Source organism: Doryrhamphus excisus, chromosome 23 (genome assembly GCF_030265055.1).
Source record: "Doryrhamphus excisus isolate RoL2022-K1 chromosome 23, RoL_Dexc_1.0, whole genome shotgun sequence".
Taxonomy (NCBI): Eukaryota; Metazoa; Chordata; class Actinopteri; order Syngnathiformes; family Syngnathidae; genus Doryrhamphus; species Doryrhamphus excisus.
Genome location: NC_080488.1, coordinates 7,322,057 through 7,339,146, shown reverse-complemented (window position 1 = coordinate 7,339,146; position 17,090 = coordinate 7,322,057). Strand labels below are relative to the sequence as shown.

The 17,090-nt window shown below is 38.5% G+C and overlaps 2 protein-coding genes across 2 annotated transcripts in view; one reads left to right on the top strand and one right to left on the bottom strand.

Annotated features, from left to right (window-relative positions):
- abcb7 (ATP-binding cassette, sub-family B (MDR/TAP), member 7) overlaps window positions 1-7,494 on the bottom strand; it is a 44,376-nt gene extending 36,882 nt beyond the window's left edge. The window contains exons 1-4 of the mRNA XM_058063047.1: window positions 6,880-7,494; window positions 4,223-4,306; window positions 4,068-4,145; window positions 628-747 (exon numbers count right to left, since the gene is read on the bottom strand). Of these exons, the coding sequence (XP_057919030.1) occupies window positions 628-747; window positions 4,068-4,145; window positions 4,223-4,306; window positions 6,880-7,029 (432 nt within the window). The 5' untranslated portion in view covers window positions 7,030-7,494. The remainder of the gene's footprint in view (window positions 1-627; window positions 748-4,067; window positions 4,146-4,222; window positions 4,307-6,879) is intronic.
- uprt (uracil phosphoribosyltransferase (FUR1) homolog (S. cerevisiae)) lies at window positions 7,052-16,050 on the top strand. The gene is made up of 8 exons (XM_058063052.1): window positions 7,052-7,270; window positions 7,378-7,624; window positions 8,664-8,706; window positions 8,793-8,862; window positions 8,970-9,032; window positions 10,522-10,683; window positions 11,163-11,261; window positions 13,316-16,050. Exons 2-8 carry the CDS (start codon window positions 7,389-7,391, stop codon window positions 13,420-13,422), a joined length of 780 nt encoding a protein of 259 aa, XP_057919035.1. The 5' UTR covers window positions 7,052-7,270; window positions 7,378-7,388; the 3' UTR covers window positions 13,423-16,050.
- The last annotated feature ends 1,040 nt before the right edge of the window (window positions 16,051-17,090 follow it).

Genomic DNA, 17,090 nt, shown 5'->3' with positions numbered 1-17,090 from the left:
CAGGTCAATGTTTTGGCAATTAGACTAGAAATTGCACATTTTCCGAAATTTTACAAAAGTTTGTGTAAGGTGGCACCCCTAAATCTCAATGGATTTCCTCAAAACTTTGCAAAAGACATTTTTATGTTCATTAGAAAAAAATGGAATGCCAGCCAAATTGATATTATGAATTAAAAATTTCCCATTCAAATTTGATGCACCCTAATATATATATTTTATTTTCCCCAATCGGGCGAAGGAAGCCATAACAAAGAGGTTGAAGAGTTAGCTGTGGGTTGCCAAGTCCTGTCCCTCACACTCACCAATATTATAACGTTTAAGAAACACTATGACTTTCTACAGCCTGTGTAAGGCTAAGGAGTATTTAAAAGTATTTATTTACAGTAAACCAAAATTTAATGATTTTATTATTTTTCTTGATATCTTCTTAGTTAAATTTGTAAAAAAAAATTCAGTGCCTCACCAGCCATGAACGTCACAGGGTAATTTTTTGGGGGGGGTGGGGAGATACTGGATAGTGAATTTACTTCGTCCTTTCATATTTTTATTTGTGCGACTATCTGAATGTGAATATAAGTAGCCACAGTATAACATAAAGAACAACAATCGTCTTGAATAGGCTTGTACCTTGGCTGCTGCCAGCAGGCCCACAGAAATGGCAACACGGGCCCGTAGGTCAGGTCTGTCCTTTGGCCACACATAGGACAGCATGGCAGACAGGATCTTGGTGGAGTTCACCTCTTTCAGCTGTGCAGAACAAATAACAGGAATATTCTCTCATCAGTTTGAGAACAAACACATAACCTAACCCGTAATCAACATGTAATGCGCATGCATGAAAATGAATTAAAATTATGAATCCTAATATACAGTATTTTAATAAAAATTTTAAAAACGGATTATACTAATTGGGATCCCTAAGGGGGGGATTCAATTTGCACTCTGCTGTATAAATTTGTGTTGCATAAGTGCAGGGAGGCAGGAAAAAGAGAACGTCGTTTTAACTAACTATTGCTTTCTGGCTGCAGGAGTCGGGTAGAAAACCAAACACTCGAACAATAAGCTGCAACTCAAGAAATGATCTTATGTTACCTCCATTTTATCATATAGTGGTTCGTATATTAGTGATAAGGTGTTTTTGGGGGGGAGGTTTTTATTGGTACAAGTGCACATATACAATCATTTGTTAACATTTTTCCACAATTATTTATATTTATTTTATATTTATATAATTAGAGCATTAGAAATGTGTTTGCCAAAAAAATATGTTCCAAGTTTCTGTTCATGTTAAAAGCCAAAAATGGATTATTCATTCATTTTTCCACCACTTATCCTGACGAGGGTCACTGGGGTGCTGGAGCCTATCCCAGCTGTCTTCGGGCGAGAGGCGGGGTACACCCTGGACTGGTGGCCAGCCAATCACAGGGCACATATAGACAAACAACCATTCACACTCACATTCATACCTATGGACAATTTGGAGTCGCTAATTAACCTAGCATGTTTTTTGGAATGTGGGAGGAAGGTGGAGTACCCGGAGAATTGAACTCACGTCTCTCCTGCGTGCTAACCACTCGTCCGTCGTGCAGCCAACAATGGACTAATTCATAGAAAATATCTAATGTCCACGCAAGGTCCCTTGGGGGGGGGGGGTCTCAGAGAATCACCAGGCAGACATGGCAATCCGGCCTGACACTACAAGTCCCAGGAGACACCCGGGCTGTCATCCCAGCTGAGAGTGGGAGTCCACTGCTGCCAACATGTCTATTTACCAACACTCCAGCACACAGCTGCCACAGGGACTCTCTGCAGGCCAAAGTTGATGCAGTAATTCCTTTAATCCGTTCAATATGGAGGCTCCGTGGTACAGCCCTGCTGTATGGCAGCAAATTACACCGACCTTGTAGTCAACACCTGCCTTTGATCAAATTCAATTAAGTAATATTTAACAGTGTGAAGAGAGGATTAACATTTATACAGCAGTTGTAAAGTTGACCCGCACGGTGGCTTGGGTAATGGCTTTTTCAAGAGTGTAGAAATGTTGTCCAATATGAAAACAATTTCACCAAAATCTAGTCAATAAATTCCAGAATCATCATTTCTAAGGAAACATCCCAAATATCATATATCATCAACAAACACGCACCATACGTCCTATCAGTCAGACCAGTGATTCTTAACCATAGGGCCGCGGCCCAAACTTGGACCTCAAGCGCCACCTATAGGGCCGCAATAAAACATTGAGTTTTGCACCAGTGGGCCGTGAGGGCCGTGGGACTGCGTAGTACAGGGGTCTCAAACTCAATTTACTTGGGGGCCACTGGAGCTAGGGTCTGGGTGAGACTGGGCCGCATCAGGTTTTCCAAAAAAAAAAAAAAACGCATTTATTAAAAACAAAAAAAATTTAAAAACGTTGCTTTGGTTCCAATTTTCCAAGAAAAGCTCTGATAAAACATTCTACTGTTCTCAAATATCTTACTTTTTATTTTTCTACACAAAAGATGAAAAATATAAACAAATCAAGAATAAAGATAGTTGGTGGGTAGACAAATTATTTTTTTCAGATTAAAATGAACAAAGCATTATTAGAGCCCTGTAGACATGACAAAACACGACTATAGTCACATTTATACTCTTTTTATTTACAACATATTGCGCAACTGCGAACTCGCGAACTAGAGATCTAGCGACCTAAACGGTAGCCTTCAAGGTATTTCCTTTAAACTTAAATAGCCAAAAACTTACCACTTCCACACGGATAGGGAGGATAACTATTAACAGTTATTTAACCTTTAACATGAACATTAATCAAACATGATACCATACAGCATCCATATCAAACTTGCGCGGGCCGCACTAACATTAAACTTTCATATCAGTGCGGGGGCCTCAAACTAGTGCGCGTGTTTGAGACCCCTGGCGTAGTAGGTTATCAACTGAAGACACCAGAGATAGGCTAGCCGCTATGCTACTGTATGTTATCCATGAGACGCTTAGTAACAGTGCAGCTTCCGACCAGATGGTGGCGGTAATGTGTCAGTCAGTTCTTTAACAAGCTGACGGAAGATCAGAAGAAGACATTCAACTACACCAAGCAATGGAGAGGTTTTTAAAACGAAAAAAATTGAGGACAAAAGTGGTGCCAGTCCCCCCACAAAATTAGTACAATCCTGACTTCATCAAGTAAGGCTTTGTAAATGGAGGAAGCGAGACAGAGCCTTGTAAAGTGTTGCATTGTTTCTTGCTTAATTTGTTCCATTATTAGCAAAAGTAAATAATAAATAAATAAATAATAAATAAATAAATAATAAATAAATAATAAATAAATAATAAATAAATAATAAATAAATAATAAATAAATAATAAATAATAAATAATAAATAATAAATAATAAATAATAAATAATAAATAATAAATAATAAATAATAAATAATAAATAATAAATAATAAATAATAATCTTTGTGATGATCACATTTTAACATGTCATGTTATCATTTGCCTGCACGGCGGACGCGTTGTTGTTGTGCGCAAGTCACACAGCTAGGAGACCCGAGTTCAATTCCACCCTCACCCATCTCTGTGAAGTTTGCATGTTATCCCCGTGCATGCGTGGGTTTTCTCCTTCCAAAAACATGCTAGGTTAATTGGCGACTCCAAATTGTCCATAGGTATGAATGTGAGTGTGAATGGTTGTTTGTCTATATGTGCCCTGTGATTGGCTGGCCACCAGTCCCGGGTGTACCCTGCCTCTCACCCGAAGACAGGTGGGATAGGCTCCAGCACCCCCGCAACCCTCATGAGGATAAGTGGTAGAAAATGAATCACTGAAAACTTTATTCAGGTTTTAGCTTGTTAAACTGTGTGGATTTGATTTATTAGTGAAAACAAATTAATGAGATCAATTAAATATATACAGTGTTAATAATTAACGGGCCCCCGGGCCACTCTGCACTGAAAAAATCGGGCCTTGACGTCAAAAAGGTTAAGAACCCCTGAGTCAGATTGAATTATTTATATAAATTGATATTTATATATTTATATTATTTTTATAAAAGTGTGTTCTCACCACATTTTTGGGATCTGCGCTGAGCCCTGCTCCTGCATTGCCGTGCCAGCATGTTCGTTTGTCGGCAACCTGCAAATGCTGTGAAACATCTACAATTACAACGTGTGCAAATCAAGGCATGGAATCTTCTAGAAAAGCTTCAGATCTCAACTTACTTTTGCTGCCTCCAAAATGCGTCGATAGCTTTCACTTGTGTTTGTATTCCACGTGCTTGCTTGCGAGTGTGGAGGCGTATTCAGCTGAAAAACACGTTGCGTCAAAATCGTAAATGTACAACTCGCCGTTTCACTGCATCGCTCATTAACTTTAAGATTTCCTTTATAAATCACTGTTGGGACCAGCCATGTCAGTTAAATGCATCATATAGCAGAAGAACACAGTGATAGATGAGAAGTGAACTGAAGTTTATCGGATTTACATAAAGTGTGCAATAATTATTTTTTAAAAAGCAGGCAGGTGCATAAATTTGGGCAAATACATATAAATTTACATATAAAATGTTGAAGGAAATGGAAAAAAGAACATAGAAGGTTACTGCATTGAAGATGTGATTCTTGATGTGACAGCAAGACACCACCTTCTTGTTTTGACATGAGTTATTTCTTGAATTCTATAGTGTTTCTCACCTCAATACCACAAAATGGAGCCAAAGAAATTTTCCAGTGTGTGTTTACACTTTTGAGTGTCTGGAACGGATTAATTGGATTCATGTTATTTTCTATAGAAATGTTTGCTTTGGTTAGAGTTAGTTTTGGTTTGTGTCGGACCTTGTGGAACAGATAAATGCCGTTAACCAAGGCACCACTGTATCGATATTTTGATATGAGAATCGATTTTAGAGCTTGAAAAGTTGGTAAACGCATGCAAATACATATAAAACATTGAAGGAAATGGAAAAAAGAACATGGAACGTTACTTCATTTAAGATGTGATTCTTGATGTGACAGCAAGACACAACCTTCTTGTTTTCACATGAGTTATTTCTTGATTTCTATAGTGTTTCTCACCTCAATACTACAAAATGGAGACAAATAAATTTTCCAGTGTGTGTTTACACTTTTGGGTGTCTGGAACGGATTCATTGGATTCATGTTATTTTCTATAGAAATGTTTGCTTTGGTTAGAGTTAGTTTTGGTTAGTGTCGGACCTTGTGGAACAGATAAATGCTGTTAACCAAGGCATCACTGTATCAATATTTTGATATGAGTAAACGCATGCAAATGCATATAAAATGTTGAAGGAAATGGAAAAAAGAACATGGAAGGTTACTACATTGAAGATGTGACAGCAAGACACCACACAGACACCACCTTCTTGTTTTGACATGAGTTATTTCTTGGATTCTGTAGTGTTTCTCACCTCAATACCACAAAATGGAGCCAAATAAATTTTCCAGTGTCATGGATTAATGTTATTTTCTATAGAAATGTTTGCTTTGGTTAGAGTTACTTTTGGTTAGTGTCGGACCTTGTGGAACAGATACATGCTGTTAACCAAGACACAACTGTATCGATATTTTGATATGAGAATCAATTTTAGATAATCAATAATAAAGACGTATTATATAATCAAACAACGTATTTATACGTCTTTACAGAGGAGGCAAAAATAGGTGATGATATAACTCTCCACTACTAAAGCCATAAAAATGGCCACCACGCGGCAGAAGTCCATTTGAGAAGAGCTTGGCGGGGATCATGTTATCACACATGACAGGAAGGAGGGAAGCGAGACAGCGAGAAGGAGGGACATTTGAGTTGTCACAAAAGTGAAAAATATTTGTGTCAAAGTGAAATGTATACTTTTGCAAAAAGTTGTTTTTTTTCAGTTTTTTTTTGTTGGGAACTGATATTTTCTGGAAAGTTACCTATGTTCAACTGCTGATTCTAAAAACTAAAAATAAGGTAGAAACTTTCCTCAGATGAAAGACAGGAGTTGCAGCTTTCTTTTGGTAGGTTCCATGTTTCCATGTTTATATAGCCATAGAATACAATATTCTGTGTGCCTTGAAGGATCAGTCAAAATTGTCTAAAATGGGCGTTACTGAAGGGGATGGATTTTGAAAAATGGCTTGGATTAAATATGAGTTAATACCAGAAAGTTTTTTTTGACAAATGTTCTTTATGTGTGCAGCAATTCAGAAGTAAATCTTCAACATGGTGAGTCCTATTTTTTCCACATCTCTTTTGTGTCTATGCATTACAATACAAAAGCGCAAAAACAAAACTAAAAGTTAATGATTCTGGAGCTTCTTTTAGAAGTCCCATCATATCAAAACTTAACTGAAATAATCTTGTTTCACTTTTACTTGAGTGACTACAATAGAGTGGTCTGGTTGACCTTTGACTCTAAGCAGAAAGCAGAAAAACGTCAATGCACTGGGTGGGACAAACAAGTTTATCTAACGTTTACTGACCCTCTACGTGCCTCTTCAACACGTGATTGTGGCAGGCTACATGCTACATGTTACATGTTAGGTCCAAAAATACATACATAATATGTATGCTGAAAATCCTTTCGTCATACAACTGTTACATAATCATGAAACTAATGTATAGGTAGTGTCAACAATTATGTAAATATGAGGCTAGTTAAAATAAGTGACACACAGAAAGTCCTGTTAGCTTATCTATATGCACACAGACATTGCATGATTACGACAGAAAGCACATTTAACAGGAGGACATATTTAGAGTAGTTGATGAAATTTAAGCAGAAGAGTGAAGTTGAGAACTTTTATTCCCAGCTCTGTCCTTGTGTTATGACTGTCACCCTCCTAAAAAAAAGCACCGTGTCCTCTCTGTAACTTACCGGGTAAAAACTTTGTCGCGTATGCTTCGTCACGTTCTCGCCGTGGCTTTTACTCCAAATGTGATAAGAGCATGTCCTTTGAAGAAGAAGTGCCAGCTTTTGTCTTTGGAAATTAAATCCGCATTTTAGCGGCACCAACATAGGCGCCATGTTGAAAGTAAAGAGGAGGCGGGCTCGTGCGCACGCCGGCTACGTAATATCCGGTTCGGTCAACGCTACTGTCACCGTCAAAGCTAGCTAAACGAGCGTTAATGCTACACATCGTGATTTTAAGCCGAATTGGCTCTAGTTTGACATTTAAACGGTTCTGTGTGTAGGTTAAAGGTTTGTTTATGTTCCAGTTGGATTAAGTGGGGGACTGTTCTTTTAAAGACAGGAGTCACAGCTAAAGGTAAAACACGTTGCCTGGCTGCTCTTTGTTAAACGGCAGATTAACGTGTACGTGAAGTAGGTCGCCAGTTTGGCCACTTTGAAAAGAAAACTGCTGCCTACCACCAGTTATACTCAGGATGCCATGCCACAATCAACAAATGAACAGTGTCAACACCGGCCAAGAGCACCCCATGAAGCAGGTCCGCTTTGCTACCAACAGCAACAGCAATGTGGCTGCAGTGCTATCCACTCCTGAGCCAAGTGACGCTAACAGCAGCAGGCAGCCTGTAAACCAAGACCCACCGGGACCGCAACTCAAACTGCTTCCTCTCAATGACCAGATCCGAGAATTGCAGACAATTATTAGAGACAAGTGAGTCACTGTTTTGTTTTTGCATATCACAGTGCCCCCCTTCACATATATAGCCACTTAAAAAAAAAATCAAAAATATTTAGCAAAATGAAAACTCATTCTAAGCCCCACAAAAATTCTATTGTCTTTGTATTAAATAATTAGCTTATATAATAATTGTCCATACATAGACTATACTGCTTGTACCCCAAATGTGCTGGAAACTATGTAAGAAGGATTTGGGCTGGTCACCTGTCAATCAATCACAGGACACATAGACAAACAACCATTCACATTCATACCTATGGAGGCAGGGAATACAAACCTGCCAACATGTAAGAATTTGTTGTACTCGGCATGAAATTAGACTGCTATATATGATTGTATGCTTCACTGTGCTCTTATTTTGTTGCGTTTCACTGTACTTCAGTTGCAAGTACAGATAAATATATATTATCAATTAGTAAATAGTATTTCAAATAAGGGGGCACGAAATACAGTTTTACAATCAGTTGTAAAACGATCTGGCAGCTAGCCGTCCCCCTCATTGATGAGCTTTAAGACGCTTGTAGCACTCAAGACCGAGTGGATGTTTTGATCACAAAAATTGAACACAAATTGAGCACAAAATAACCCACCATGGAGCCAAAGAAAAGTTCCAAGTAGCAGAATGGATTGGGTTAGCGTCGGACGCCAATCAGGGTTTCACCGTACTGTAAAAATGTGCGGCTGTTAACCAAAAGTACCTCCAACTGTTGATGAAATACTTAAAAACATACATTTGAAAACGCAATACAGTGGTACGTCCCGGTTTTAATGATTCTTGTGCCGAAAAAAACATGTCGGTTGATATGGCAGCCATTTTGAGAGGTCGGGTCCGCCTACCCCACAAATCATTATCATAGGAAAGCCCAGGATGTTCTCTCCACGGCACTACAGGCTTTATTCTATGTGGTAGAATACTCCAAAGCATAACCTCAGAAGAAATACTCATTAGAATAATAAAAACACTGCATGTCAAATTGATAACCAATGGATGTGTATTGGTATGTTTTTAAAGGTCTACCAGCAGAGGGGATTTTGTGTTTTGCGCTGACCGACTGGTAGGATCATGCCACAATATCCAACATATTTTGTTTATATGCGTTTTTTTTTCAAAGTAAATTAACTTCCTTTGTTGTCCTCGCAGATCAGACTGGTCGTGGAAGAGGGCTTGAATCAGCTGCCCTACTCCGAGTGCACTGTGACCACACCCACAGGTCAGAATCTCTTCCCAAGAAATGACGTGAGCGGACGCAGACGGCAAATATCTTCTCAGATAAAGCCCATTGGATTGGGCCGCTCTTGTGCTATGTGTTGCTTTCAGGGTACAAGTACGAAGGAGTTAAGTTTGAGAGGGGCAACTGCGGCGTCAGCATCATGAGGAGCGGTAAGGCAAACAACATAACACAAATAAAGTGACTACGCCCCTTTTAAAATAGCAGCATGTTAAGTTGTGTGTGCATTTCATAATAATGGAATATATAAATATATTGGCCTGCAGCATATTTAGGAATAAAATGAAAGGAGGAGATTTAGGGCCACGTTAAAAAGAACACAAACACGCTACAAGCAGCATATTAGCCAGAATATACAGCATTATTTATTTTCCTGAAAAAGACGACACATCCGTCTAATCTAGGGTATAGTGATGTTTAGATGCAAGCCAACAGGTGGCGCCAAACATCTCCCCAGAGCTTTTCTTCCTGTCACTCGTACACACCATTGAGTCTCAATTTCAGTCAGTGAGGCAGAGTCAGGTAACATTGTAACATCAGCATTAGCTTTGCGCTTCAAAGTACTATCATGAAAATTTCATGAAAATATGCAAATATTAACTTCAGTGGCTACTTTTTGGATACACCCTGCAGTTACATAATGTATGTCCCATGTAGGGTTGAGGACCATGTGGTGTCCCCAGGGGCGTCACTAGGTTCTGAGGACAGGGGGGGCTTAGCCCCCTGGAGATCCACAGGATATGAATGAATGGAGTAGACATTTTTTAAAAATCCAAAAACTGTCCAGTGGACAGTGATCAATTATATAATAATCATTATTATATTATTAATTAGCCTATTATTACTATGATCATTATTATTCTTCTGATTAGTCGTAGTAGTAAGCTAGTATTAGCCTGCTTATTAGCCTGCTTTTGCCCTATTATATAAAATTTGTCATTGTTTTGTAAAAAAAAAAAATCAATAAAAAATATCAAATTTTTTAGGGTGCTTAAGAGCATTTTAGGGGGGCTGAGGCACCCTAAAATACGCCTAATGACGCCACTGGTTGTCCCATGTTTTTTACCACAGGGGAGGTCATGGAGCAGGGTCTGCGGGACTGCTGCCGCTCCATACGCATCGGCAAAATCCTCATCCTCAATTTGTCAGAGATTTTTTTGTAAAAAAAAAAAACCAAAAAAAAATCAATAAAAACTGACAAATTATTTAGGGGGTCTTAAGAACATTTTAGGGGCAAAAGGCCCCCTAAAATATCAGAATTGATATTTGATAATTGATAATATCAGAGATTTGTCAGAGATTTTTTTTTGTAAAAAACAAACAAAAAAATGAATAAAAAATATCAAATTATTTAGGGGGGCTTAAGAACATTTTAGGGGGTCCGAAGCCCCCTAAAATACGCCTAATGACGCCACTGGTTGTCCCATTTTTTCTGCCGCTCCATACTCATTGGCAAAATCCTCAACCTAATCCTCAATTTGTCAGAGATTTTTTTTGTAATTTTTTTTTTTTTGTGAAAAAAAAATAAATAAAAAATATAAAACAAAATTTAGGGGGGGGCTTAAGAACATTTTAGGGGGACTGAAGCCCACTAAAATACGCCTAATGACGCCACTGGTTGTCCCATGTTTTTTACCACAGGGGAGGCCATGGAGCAGGGTCTGCGGGACTGCTGCCGCTCTATACGCATCGGCAAAATCCTCATCCAAAGCGACGAGGAGACCCAGAAAGCCAAGGTCTACTACGCCAAGTTCCCTCCAGATATTTACAGAAGAAAAGTGCTGCTCATGTATCCCATTCTCAGTGAGTGTCAGAGCCCGGCACTTAAATCTTCCATTAGCAGCAGCACATACATGTTGTGAGATTAGCACTTGGGCACATATGCACAAACATTTTCATGCATGCAGTCATTCTCCATCGGATTGACCTTCACCGAGTCAAGATTTCCATGTCATTCAGGCACACTCGCGCTGTTCTGATAATTATAGCACTCAGAGGAAATTATACACTGCCTAGGAGATGGCCACCAAGCTGCAGAACAGCATAATGAGGGCCAGAAAAATGGCATGGTTACATTTCCCTACCCTTAGTGAGAAAAAAATATATGCTACCGAACAAGTCAGGTTGGAGGTTTATTTTAATGTAGCCTATTAAGTGTCCAGGTCACAACCGGGGACCTTTTTGGAGATGATAACATCAGTTATGCTGCTGCAGACACTAAACTATGATGTTTTTTTTTTATGTTTTGCATGATTTATTGATCCTATTCATTCCTTCTGTAGGTACAGGGAACACCGTGATTGAAGCGGTGAGGGTGCTGATTGAGCATGGAGTACAGCCCAGACATATTATCCTCCTCAGCCTCTTCTCCACACCTCACGGTACATCTGCACAGCTGCATGAGCTCATTTTCCATTTGCTTTGTGTTTACACAACAAATCAAACAAGTCTCCAATCTCGTCCTGCCCTTCGCCTCCCGATGCGGTGTTGCTTTTTATTCGACTGGTAACGACGTTGCGCGGCAGATGGGTAGTTCTATACGGCACGGATTGGAAATGATTCAAAAACGTGTCTCAGTTGTGTCGCTGAACATTTATTAGGTCAGTCTCCAAGCCACAAACAATCAAGATTCTTTTGGGATGTTCTGAGCTCCTGTTTCTATACCAGTGTCACTGAGCAATAATAATGGCTAGAGACAATTCTAGCCATTGGCTAATTCAACACTGCAACTGCCATGGAGGTGTCTGGGCCAGATGCCTGTCAGTCACTCCACAAGGTTCCTAACTATACCTTAGGATTTTTTTCTTAGAACAAGTAGTCCTAAAAAAAAAATAAAGGCGTACTCTCCTCCCTCTCAGTCGTCCCACAATGCAATGCAGACTTGATTTTGGATGGTGTCCAACTACTGACTTAATAAGAGACAAAAGGACACCAGGGAGAGGCCACTCCTGTTGGTATTGTTGTACACTTGAATCCACTCTTAGTTTTATCAACTGTCCAGGCAGACTTTTAATTGACGGGGGCCCTTATTAACAGTGCTTGGCATGTGTTTTTGTTAAATGGACTGCAAAACATATTCATGTTTTCATTAGTACACATCACATTTGACTTGCTTAAATGTGTCACAAATACACATATTATAATTATAATATTATAATAACACATATTGTACCCCTTTTCCACATGAAAAACATTTTAGCATCCCAGATGGACAGAATTCACTTGCTCCTGAGAGGGATTTTTTATTTTTGGACCAGTGACAAAGTATTTACTTGTCAGGTATTTCAATGTATTGCTCTCTGGTTGTACCCTATCTTACTTATTGTGTGGAAATATGGGGTAATAACTATAAAAGCAATCTTCACTCGCTAAATGTACTGCTAAAAAGGTCAGTAAGAATAATTCATAATGGTTTCCTTAGAATTTTTTCTTACGACAACTAGTCATATAAGAAAAATCCTAACTTCCATTAGGATTTTTTGGTTTCCTTAGGATTTTTTCTTTGGACAACTAGTCATATAAGAAAAATCCTAAAAAAAACAAAAAAAATCCTAATTTCCTTGGGATTTTTTGGTTTCCTTAGGATTTTTCTTATATGACTAGTTGTCCTAAGAAAAAATCCTAATTTCCATTAGGATTTTTTGGTTTCCTTAGGATTTTTCTTATATGAGTAGGTGTCCGAAGAAAAAATCATAAGGAAATTAGGATTTTTTTGGTTTCCTTGGGATTTTTTTTATATGGGTAGTTGACCTAAGAAAAAATCCTAAGGAAACCAAAAAATCCTAATTTCCTTAGGATTTTTTCTTAGGAAAAAATGAAAAAATGACTAGTTTTAGGATTTTTTCTTAGGAAAAAATCCTAAGGAAATTAGGATTTTTTGGTTTCCTTAGGATTTTTCTTATATGGGTAGTTGACCTAAGAAAAAATCCAAATTTCCTTAGGATTTTTCTTATATGACTAGTTGTTCTAGGAAGAAATCCTAAGGAAACCAAAAAATTATAATTTCCTTGGGATTTTTTCTTAGGACAACTAGTCATATAAGAAAAATCCTAAAGAAATTCACTTAGAAGAATCTTCTAAATATGAGTTCACATTCATATTAGCCAATATAGTAGATATAATAGGGAGAATAAGTTATTTTAAAGACATGAATAAAACAGGCGCTTGCATGTGTCGCAATTCATGTGTTCCCTGGAGGAGTTGAGTGATTGGCGGACAGGAAGTGATGTCAAGGGATTAGGTGTTGAGTTTTGGCTTTGCATGGGTGATGGTCGCAACAATAGCCTATGTTGTTTTTTCCATTTTCTATACCGCTTATCCTCATTATGGCCGAGGGGGTATGCTGGAGCCTATCCCAACATCCTGGTGGTTTACCAAGAATGAACGTGATGAGTGAATACTACAAATGAAAGTAACATACTTGCTTCTCTTTCAGGGGCCAAATCGATAATCAAGGAGTTCCCAGACATCACCATATTGGCAACAGAGGTTCACCCAGTGGCTCCAACACATTTTGGACAGAGGTATTTTGGGACCGACTGAAGGCAGGACAACCTGAGGAACATGATCTTGAACACGAATTGTTGTTTTGACTATATTTTTGTCTGCTTTAATTTAAAAAAAATTCTCATGTTCTTGTTGTGCCAAATACTCTCTCCAAAAAAAAGGAAACTATTTATTCTGTTGATTTGTATTTTTCTTCTGCTGTGAATGGAATCAAACGATATTGAGCCATATCAGGATCATTTTTATTTTAGCGCGTTACAAGTGAGGATTTATATCTGTTACCAGACAGAACACCAAATGGAAAGTATTGACTGACGCAGGGAAACGCCACAATCACATACATACAGTATGCCAAAGACCCTTTTCACCTGGACCACGTGTGGTGTTAGACACCCAGTTTTCTCATACATACATACATACATACATACATACATACATACATACATACATACATACACGCATGAGCAGAATCTACAGATACCGCCTGCAGCAGTTAAGTCTGTACAGCTGTACATTTTAGCAATAAATAAACAACATAAAAGAGTCATCATGTTTCTACATGCAGTCAATCCTCACCTTAGACGCGGACAACATAGATCATTAGAAATGACAGGAGTGTGTGTGTGTGTGTGTGTGTGTGTGTGTGTGTGTGTGTGTGTGATACGGTCCAGCAAGGTAGAAAAACACAATGAGGTCAAAAGTGTCAAAACCAGCCTGCATACAGGCTCATTGTCAACAAATGGATACAAAACATGGATACAAAACATCGTCACATTTTCACTCCGTGCTCTCTTTTGGAAAACATGTGAAACAACCGTTTCACTTGTCATGGATGCACATAAAAATATCACCACGATGCTCATTCTGACCTTTTCTTTTCAATGTTAAAAATCACTAGATGACCACACACGATCTACATTAATTATACAGTGCTATGAAAAAGTTTGGGCATCGTTGGTCATTTAAGATTTCCCTTTATAAATCACTGGTTGTTTGGGTCAGCAATTTCAGTTCAATATATCATATAGCAGACAAACACACCGATGGATGAGATGTGAAATTAGCTTTATAGGATATACAGAAAGTGTGCAATAATTATTTAAACAAAAGTAGGCAGGTGTATAAATTTGGGCACCCTTGTTTTATTGATTTGAATACCTTCAAACACTAATTACCCCACCCTTGACCTGCATACACCTGTGAAGCCAATCATGAATCAATTGCAAGTCTCCGAAGAGTAGCAGCATGGTAGCCTCAGAACAATGAAAACACAATGACCTGAAAGCAAAGATTGTTCAACATCATGGTCTAGGGGAAGGATACAAAACGCTAGACCAGAGATTTCAGCTGTCAGGTTCCACTCTGAGGAACATAGTAAGGAAATGGAAGACCACAGGCACAGTCCTAGTTAAGGCCCGGAGTGGTAGGACAAGAAAAATCTCATAAGTAGGGTGAAGAATGGTGAGGACGGTTGGGGTGCCCAAATGTGTATAAAAAAGATAGTCTGCCCCCCCGTTAATCAATGCAGCCCGCGAGTCAAAATGTTTGCCCACCCCTGATTTAGAGGCTGTTATTTCTGCAAAAGGAGGATCTACTAAAATTGATGTCATTTTTTGATTGGGGGTGCCCAAATTTGTATAAAATATATAGTCTTGCCCCCCCCCCGTTAATCAATGCAGCCCGTGAGTAAAAATGTTTGCCCACCCCTGATTTAGAGGCAGTTATTTGTGCAAAAGGAGGATCTACTAAAATTTATGTCAAGTTTTTGGTTGGGGTGCCCACATTTATATAAAATATATAGTCTGCCCCCCCCCCGTTAATCAATGCAGCCCGCGAGTCAAAATGTTTGCCCAACCCTGATTTAGAGGCTGTTATTTCTGCAAAAGGAGGATCTACTAAAATTGATGTAATTTTTTGGTTGGGGTGCCCAAATTTGTATAAAATATATAGCCAACCCCCCCCCGTTAATCAATGCAGATCGCGAGTCAAAATGTTTGCCCACCCCTGATTTAAAGGCTGTTATTTCTGCAAAAGGAGGATCTACTAAAATTGATGTCATTTTTTTGGTTGGGGTGCCCAAATTTATGCACCTGCCTACTTTCAAGTAATTATTGCACACTTTCGGTATTTCCTCTGAATTTCATTGTTTGTCTGCTGTGTGATATATTGAACTGAAATTGCTGATCCAAACAACCAATGATTTATAAAAGAAAATCTTAAATGATCAAGGGTGCTTGTATATGTCCAGGGGCGTTTATTTACCTGACCATAGAGTATAGCAGACTTTTCTTAAAAGTAGGAATATATTCATAAAAGCGGAGCAGGTTCACAAATTGTTGTGTGTAACAATGGGAATGGAACGTACACCTGCCTCATACCAGCAAACGTTTCTATGGTGTTGTGCTTGACTCTTGGTGGCTATCAATAATCAATAATGCAGTACCAGTGGAAGCTCCTCTTTGTCACTTTTAGGATTGAGTGGCAATGATGTAAACTCTGGTGTAAGTTCAAGTTTAAAGTTTGCACTTGCTGCACAACTTCTAAGACCATGCTGATATGTGTTTGTTTTTGCTGTGTTTTATTCATTACAGTCAGATTTGTTTCTCCAGGGTCCATTTGTCTAAAATAAATAAATAAATAAAGCCCCATTTTTGTACAAATCAAGACCTATAGCTTGCTGTGCTTCTTTGGGAAAGTAACGTCTGTTTCTTGTTGTTATTGTTGGAATCACTGTCGAGGTATATTTATGCAACTATGCTAGGCTGATCTGCTGTGGAAACTTAAGGTACTTAAAATTTAAGGTACTTAAACTACAGTGGAACCTCAATTTTCCATTTTTTAAACAAAACTTTTAGCATCTATTCTCGTACAATATTGCACATGAACATGTTGTATTTTATACTTTGGCACGTACAATCTTGTAGTATTAATCAAGATTTAGAATAGAATATTTTCAAAGTTAGAGCAATGAAAACCTGTTTAGAGCCCTGTACACATGAAATAACACCCCTATAGTCACCTTTATACTATTATTCTTTCTTTACAGTACATTACTAAACTGTAATACGCAGGCTATGGGATAACTGTGAGGACATAAGAGGCGGCGGCCACCGCTCATAGCATATAGAAAGCTACCATGCTAACTGGTAGCATCCAATTTATCTGTTCTAAACTCAAAGTGTTTCAGAGTGGGGACGAAGGACAAAGAAGCCAAAAATGTACCACTTCCACACGGAATGGGAGGATAACTTTTTTTCACTCTATTATGTCATAGCTAACGCTATGCAGTGTTAAGGTAATGTAATGTAAGGCAATGTCTCATCAGTGTAACACCGGAATAATACATACGACGGTTCTTAGAATTTATTTTGACTAATAATATAATCCTCATAATTATAATAATAATTCTCGGATCCTCAACTGCACAAACAAATCAGTCCCGTCATCTTATTAATACTCTGTCACCCATCTATGACATCATCAGCAGTCGACTCTGTAGTTAACACCACAAGTTTCTGCTTAATTGAATATGGCTGCAAAATAACCCACCATGGGGGCAAACAACATTGCCTGCACTTTGATGAAGAAGCTGAGAAACATGATGGAATTCAACAAATGACTTGTAGCATAGTACCAAGATGATGTCAGTATTGATCACCCCCCCCCGGTTGCTCGTCAGCCTTCAGTAAAGGTAACAGTAATGT